At 57.9% G+C, this 7,518-nt stretch overlaps 1 protein-coding gene across 6 annotated transcripts in view; it reads left to right on the top strand.

The window, feature by feature from the left end:
* Positions 1-7,518, top strand: part of LOC118171350 (schwannomin-interacting protein 1) — a 134,299-nt gene that overhangs the window by 116,887 nt on the left and 9,894 nt on the right. The window contains exon 1 of one of the 6 annotated variants that reach the window (XM_035334396.1): positions 4,250-4,568. The exons of the other annotated variants lie outside the window; for them this stretch is intronic. Coding sequence (XP_035190287.1) covers positions 4,491-4,568 — 78 coding nt within the window. The 5' untranslated portion in view covers positions 4,250-4,490. Of the gene's footprint in view, positions 1-4,249; positions 4,569-7,518 lie in introns of those variants that run through there. 6 annotated transcript variants of the gene reach the window in all.

The raw sequence follows: 7,518 nt of genomic DNA, 5'->3' as shown, positions 1-7,518 counted from the left end.
GTGGCCGTGGGTGCCGAGCATCCTTTGGGTGGGGAGAGGGGGTCTGGGTGCTGCGGGGGGGTGCCACCTGCCTGGGGAATGGCATTTTGGGGGCTCGATCGCCTGGGGAGGTTGTTGCCCCCCCAGATATCCGCGTGCTGCGGCGGTGCTGAGAGGCAAACGCGTGCGGACGTGCGGTGGAGGGCGTGCTGCAGAATGCCCCCGCGGCACTGCCGGCCGGCGGAGATGGGCCCCGAGAGACGGGGCTCTGGCCAGGGCAGCATCACAGCCTCGGGTTCCCCTCAGCTGCCTTTAACCCAATTTCAGCCCGTGTCTCAAAACAAAATACCACCATCGTCAAATACATCACGAAGGGAAAAGATACCGCTGCAAGCGTATGTATATATGGAGAGAAAAGGGTTCAGAAGCTTTTGCAGTGCATGTTTTCGACCTAGCAAAGGCTTCTGGAAACAAATTTCCCTTTTTAGCTCCTTTGGAAAAAGAAAAAATAATCCCGTTTATTCATTCCCCGCTCGAGGGGATCTGGTTTTGCTGCAGCTCCGAGCCTGTTGCTCTCGTACCTCAATAAATGGTGCCATTGTTTCTGCACGGCGGATGTTTTCCCAGCACGCTGACACCCCGGGGCTCCCGGCTGCACCGCCGGCCCCGGGGGAGCGGGTGCCCGGTGCCCGGTGCCTGGCATCCAGAGGCCGTGCCGGCCTGTTCAGCTTCCCGGCGTGCTGCTGCCCCGGTTTTGTGCCGTGGCAGCAGCGCTGCGTTTGATCTGTTTTAATCTCCGCTTGTTTACGAACTGCTTTCTCTCCTCCGGAACGATAAATATTAGAGTGGAAGCAGGCAGAAAAAATGCAGAGCTCGCGGAAACGGTCCTTTGAATGTAATCTGTCCCAAAACACTGCAAAGAGACAGAGGAACCCTGCCCCCCAGGCCCATTAACCTACAGGCCAAGTTTTAATCCCCCTGTGGCTGACGATCCCGGGTTTGGGACCGAACGGGAGGCAGAAACGATGGGAAAATGATGGGATTTTGGCGGCCGCCCTGGGTGCTGCGGGGGGAGGAGGGTGGCGGTGTGTAGCTGCGCTCCTCGCATCCCTGCCCACATGCCTTTCCGGAGCTGCTTGGGATTTCTGAGAGCTGCAAAACAAATAGAGGAACAAGCCAGCGCGCTGGGAGAAGCCGAGGATGTGTTTGGTTTAGAGGAATCTGGCAGAAAAGCTCTGACCCGAGAGCGGCTGGGAGAAGAGCCCCGCAGCAGGAGGGTGCCGGGCTGGTTGGGGTTGGGGACCCGCTCGCTTCGAGCTCAGCCTGGTTCCCCCGTGGCCAGGAGTCCCCAGCGCCTTCCCTGGGCCACTGCCCGGTGTCAGCAGGTGGCCGCTGCCCTCCCTGTCCCTGGGGGCCGGGGTTGGCAGTGCCAGCTCCCGTCCAGCTGCGCGCTCCGGTCTTGGTGTGCCCATGGGGCTTCTCGTGATATCCGTGGCCACCACCTCCAGCAACGGGGATTTTCTAAAAACTGATAGAAGAACACCCCGTACAGACCTCTGCGGGATGGCTAAATGAGGACACGCAGCCTGAAGGCCACAGATAAACCGAGCATTAGGAAAAAAAAGGAAAAAAAAGTAATTTCCTCTTAGTTATTTCATTCCCTGTTTCGTACCCTTTAATTTTCCCGTGCCAAATATTTTGTTCAGGGCTCCATTTTTCTCCTGCGATTTGACAAGGACGAGGCCAGCTCTTGCACGTTAGGTGAGGTTCAGTGGGGTCCTGAGCTTGCACAGAAGGAAAGCACAGCGTGCAAATCCAGCCTGGAGCACCGAAATGAAGGTGCAGTCGTTGGCTTTTGTCCTAACGTGTGTTTGAGCAGCACTACGCGGGCTTGCAGCCCGAGTCGGCGTTTCAGCTTGTCTCCTGAGCGCCTATTTTCAGCGTTGCCCACGAGGTGCAGCACTGCAGGCCTCAAAACCTGGCTCCTCGGGCTGTTGCCGGGCTCATCCCTGCTTCTTTTGCCTTTCGGCAAAGCGTTGGACGTGCTCAGGTGGGCGCCTGCCAAGGGAGGGCACGGGCGGCCTCGTCCCTCCGCTTGCCGTGCTGTGTTTTAACAACTCTGCAGTGCAGGGGCACGGCGGTCGGGAGGGACTCCTCACAGGAGGCTTATTCAGACCTTTACGAGAAGATAAATGTTCCGTGACGCCATGCTGGTGAGATCTCTGTGAATGATCCACCTCACAAATATCCGTGGGGAGGGTGCAAGCGGCCGGTGCTGCCTGTGTGCAGCCCGCGAGGCGGAGGCCACCTTTAGATCCCAGCTGGGCACCCGCAGAGGCTTTCTGGGGAGAGTTTTGAGTGCTTTTCATTGAAATTCACCGGGACTTTGGTTTTGTATCTAGTAACTCGGTAACCAGCGGTGTTGGGAAGCTGATGCTGAGCAGCAAGGGGCTGCAGGCTTTTCTCTGAGCCTCCCCCAGTGGAGGAGGCTGACGTGCGCCAGCAACGTTCAGCTTTTTATTGACCCAAACAAACGTTACGTATGCGTGGCCTGGTTAAATTTAGATACTCGCGGGCTCGTGAGCCATCGGCATGTTTAAACCACGAAGCAGCCTGTTTCCTTGCCTTGCCTGAGCCAACTGGAAGGCTGGACTCATCCTTACCACGGGGACACCGTGGCACTGGCTGGGGCTGCACGCTCCCCGTTGCACAGCCCCGAGCCGCTCTAGCCGTGCCCGTTACAAGTTTTCCTTTTGTGCTATAAAAAGAAAAGCGGCCTCAGGTGGTTCTGGCAGCTTCTCCCCAGTGCTCCCATCGCCCGCCGCTGAATGGAGGAGCAGCCGCCGTAACCATGGAGCCGCCTCGCAGCTGATGCAATCTGACGTGCGCTTCCCCCGTACCCAGGAGGGCTCTTGGCAGCCGGCGATGCCCAAGCCGAGCGTACCTTGAGCACGGCCCCGTGCTGCTGCTTTGGTTCGCGTGAGCCCGCCCTGGGTGCCGTGGGTGCCTCTCAAGAGGACGCCGGTTGCCGGAGGGACGGCCGTGGGGCTGGTGCTGCGCATCCCTAGTGGCCTTTGGCATCGTGTGGGGAAGGAGCGGACACCAGCGGCTGGCTCCCTGCGCTGGGACGCCCACCAAGGGTCCCCATCTTGGGGCTGAGCTCTCTCCGGAGCTCAGAATGATTTTCTCTCTGGTCGTGGGCAGGGGGCTGCTGGAGGCTGGGCAGCTGGCAGGGCCATAACACGGGGCTGCACGGCTCCATCACCCCAACGGCACCGCAGGCTGCGGGATTCCAGCTGTGAGCCCTTCCCTTCCCTTGTTTGCTGCCTTCCCTCCCTGGGAGCTCCCAGGCTGATGGTGTCTGCAAAATCCCCCCCCAAAAAAATAAAAAATAAAAAACCTTTTTTTGAAGAAATGAGGGCCGGGGCGTACCAGTGGGTGCCATGGGCCTCATTGTACTCCGAACAAAGGTGCTCGGAGAAAGCAAGGCACGTTATCGCAGCGGACGTCAGGGTCCCCATTGTCAGGAGAGGAAGTTAATTTTAGGAGCAGCGGGAAGTGACACGGTGAGTCAGCGCTGGGGGGACCGAAAATAACGAAATGCCCGGATAGCAGCAATTCCCAACCGAGGCAAGGAGCTACAAAGCACCGTCCTGGGAAAGTAATTGGATTAAACAACGTGTTAGTATTTTTTTCCTGACGCTTCAGGGCAGAGTGAGGCGTAATTTGTGTGTCACCGGAGAGGTGAACTCCGCACAACGTGCGGTTGGGGTGGGATGAAGTCAGTGGGGCTTGGCTCCACCATTTAGGCTGTGGGGCTGTTGCAGCTCTGGGTCCGACAGACCCACAGCTGGGTCCCTCTGCGGTGGGAGCGCCACGTTTTGAGGCTCGCAGGGCAAACAGGACGTGAGGTCCATCCTCCGAAGGGTCCCCTATATAACCGCGTGTCCGGAGCTGCGCTCGCACGCACCGCTTCCGTCCAGCTCCTGCGGGGCGGGTGGCGAGCCCAGGCTGCTGGGGCTCCGCTCGCTACCTCCTAGAAACCTTTTTTTTGCACCTGAAAGCCGCTTTGGGCCGGGAACACCCTGCTGGGAGCTCCCTGCTACCGGCAAGGGACCCACTCCCCGCTGCCAGCTCGTGCTGGGACAATCCCCGGGGAGAAAACCCCATCCCCTGGCAGCACCGGCCCGGCTCTGACATAAGACACCGGGATTTTTCCTGCCCTTGCGCAGCCGGCGAGGGCTTGGGGCTATTTTTACCCAGCGCTGCCAGTGGCTGGAGGGAGCCCTCGGCTTTCCTCCACCGGCTCCCTCTAATCAGCCCCGGCCGCTGCCTTTGACTTTATTAGGGCAAGCCCCGCGCTCAGCGGCCGCAGGCAGGGAGGCGGCGAGGCCCCGGCGAGCGAGGCCCCGTTGCCGGTGGGGCGGCAGCGAGCGGGGACGCCCGGGGCCACGCTGCCATGTCCCCGCGGCACGGAGGGCAGCGGCGGGGAGCGCCCGGCAGCCGGGGCCATGAGCGGGGCCGGTGATGGAATGGCTGACATCATCGGGCAGGCATCCGCACGGGACGTGGAGGGGAATTATAAAAAGGTAGGGGACAGAAAGGAGCCTTTTGTCTGCACGCTGCGAGCGGCGGGGTACTGCCAAGCGCCCTTCGCTGGGCACGGGGCTGCGGGGCTCGGGCACGGGGCTTGGGCACGGGGCTTGGGAATGGGGCTTGGGCACGGAGTTGCAGGCACGGGGCTTGGGCACGGGACTGTGGGCATGGGGTTTGGGCATGGAGCTGCAAGCCTGGGGCTTCGATATGGAGCTGTGGGCACGGGGCTTGGGCGTGCAGCTACAGGCACGGGGCTTGGGCACAGGGCTTGGGCACAGGGCGATGGGGCGCAGAGCTAAGGGGCATGGGGCTATGGGGCACGGAGCTTCACGGTGCAAGGAGCACAGAGCTGGGCTGCGAGTGCCATGCTGATTTCATGTACTCGCTGATGCCCTCTCCCCAGTTTGATGTGCTGCTTGGCAAAACTCCCCCCTCCTCTGCATGTCCTCGTCACAGCTTCTCCCTAAAAGACATTTCCAAGCACCTTCTCCTACCGGGAGACCTGTAATTTTTAAGGCACCGTGCCACGTGGCTTGAGAGAATATGAAGGTTTGACCTTATTTTGTGTTTTACAGCAAATCCATGCATCAAAACAAGCGTTGTGCAATTATAATTTCTGTTGGTAAATCCAATCATAGCCTTTGTACTTCACTGAGATAAAAAAAGGCACCGCGTACGGGCCTGGGACTTTAAATATAGTAATTGTCCATGTCTGGTAATGACAGACCCTGGCAAAAAATAGCGTCCGTGGCGTGGCTGTGCCTGGCGCTCCCGTGGGGACCAGGCAGCCCCGGGCTGCTGGGGCGATGTCCCCTGATGTCCCCTGATGTCCCCCACCTTCACAAACCCCTCAGTCGGACAGGGGTGGCGCTGCCCTGCAGGCGCTTGGTCCCGCCTGAATATTTACAGCGTTCATCGGCCTGGTATTTGCTGCGTGGCTCTTTCCTGCTAAACCTTCTGGGCAGCGCCCTAACACGCCGGGCCTGTGCTCGTCCCGGGCTTGTATCGATCAGCCCAGCGCCAGAAACGTCCCCGCCAGCCGCTGCTGAAGGTGGATGATCCCGAAGCGCGGTGGCGGAGCCTGGCAAAGTGCTGCTACACCTGAATGTATGATAAATATTTCATGTGCACTCCTGCTTGCTGCTTCGGGTGACGGCTGCAACGAGCGAAGGCCGCTAGTGGTGCCAAGCGGAGTGGATGAACAGAGCGGCCCTGTTGTTGCTTCTCAAGGGACATAAATAATACAGCCTGGGGGGCACGGGGCGGGCTTCTCTCCTCTTCCCAGAAAGCACAGAAATCCTGTTAGGATCGCCTCGATGCGCCCCGAAGGACAGGGCTTGTGTGGGAAGCAGGCACACGTTGGACAAATTCGGGGGCTTGGCCAAAGGTGGGATTTTCCTGGTGTCTCCACGCTTCAATCAACATGCCAGGTCTGCGGGCAGAGAGGTGTGAATGTCTGCGCAAGCTGAGAGTTGGAAATTCCCGTGCTCACCGATCGCTGTGTGTGTGCAGAAGAAAATACATGAAAAAATGGGTCAGTAAGAGATAAAATGGGTCAGGCAGCCATAGCGGTCTAACACTAACCAACGGGGCAGCGCTCGGCCCCTGCCACGCAGCCCCCGCCGCCTTCGGGCCCGTCCCGTGCACCAGGTGAGGCAGAGGTTGAGGCCGCCGGTCTTCATAAACTCACAGCTTTCCAGACTTTTTTTATCCCACCAGCTTCCTACCAGCTTTTTTTTTTTTCGTGTTTATCAACCCAACAACTGTTTTTTTCACAAAAGATTTTTTGTTATTATTTTTTTCTCCCCGCTGGCTGTCCTGAGGACGGCGGTGCTGGGGAGATGTTTGCTGCTGGTACCGACGAGCTCTCTCCGAGGAATGGGACGGCCTCGCCGCGAGGATGAGCCGGGGCCGGGCGCCGCGATGGGTGGTTGTGCACGTGGAGCAGAGCGGAGCGGTGATTAAGAGCACAAATTGCTCTGCATAATCAGCAAACAGCAGAGAGAAAATTGCAGTCGACGTGCAAACAGCAATAATCGCAGCGTGCGGGGCCGGAGGAGCAGCGTCTGGCGCTGCCGAGCCCGCGCTCCTGCCTTCCTGAGCAGCCTCAGCTTTGCCAGCGAGTTGCCTTCATCTCGTGGGGGCTGCACAGTGCCGCACCTCTCTTGGAAATGCTCCCACCTGGCTTGGGGACCTCATTGACCCAGCGCAGGGAAGCGGGAATCCCGTCTTGTCCTGTAAAAATCACAGGCTAACAGAGCAGCCTCCAGCACGACAGCAGGCCCCCCTTTCAGAAATACATGTATTTTTCATTTCCGTGTCAAAATGCATATTTAAATAACACGGCTTTGCATTTTCCTTCCTAGTACCTTTACATTTTATTCAATACGTTATTTTTTATATACTGAATGAGTATGTTTGATGGTCAAAAAAAACCACGTGCAATTTTCCTTCTCAATTTCCAGTTTTCAGTGCTCAGCTCAGGATGTGCGATGCAGCTGGTGGGTAATTTATCTAAAGCGTAAAGTTCAGTTCCCTCAGGCGTATTACATTTCTTAGTAACTGTTCCCTATTTTATAATAACAAATAGGGCTCTCGATTTCTTTATGGTCATTATCCTGTGTCTGTTTTATCAAATGGGCTACGCCGAGGTCGGTTCTGGGAATGCTGTTATTTGGTATCCTCAATAACGGCCTGGCGGAGAAAACAAATTGCACATTGATTAAATGTACAGATGTCAAACGGGGAGCAGCTGCAGCCTCGTCGGGACACGCAGCAAAACTCTAGAAGGTCTGGAGAGGGAGCGCTGAAGGGGGAAAATGTGTGAGAGTGGACTGTAGTTCGGTGTGTTTTAATGCAAAACAGCGATTTTCTGCACGTGCGGAGGGGTGGAGGGTGGGATGGGATGGGATGGGATGGGATGGGATGGGATGGGATGGGATG

The sequence above is a fragment of the Oxyura jamaicensis genome, chromosome 9, assembly GCF_011077185.1.
Source record: "Oxyura jamaicensis isolate SHBP4307 breed ruddy duck chromosome 9, BPBGC_Ojam_1.0, whole genome shotgun sequence".
NCBI classification, from domain to species: domain Eukaryota; kingdom Metazoa; phylum Chordata; class Aves; order Anseriformes; family Anatidae; genus Oxyura; species Oxyura jamaicensis.
Note: the sequence above shows the minus strand (reverse complement) of the source record. Positions and strands in the feature narration are given on the sequence as shown.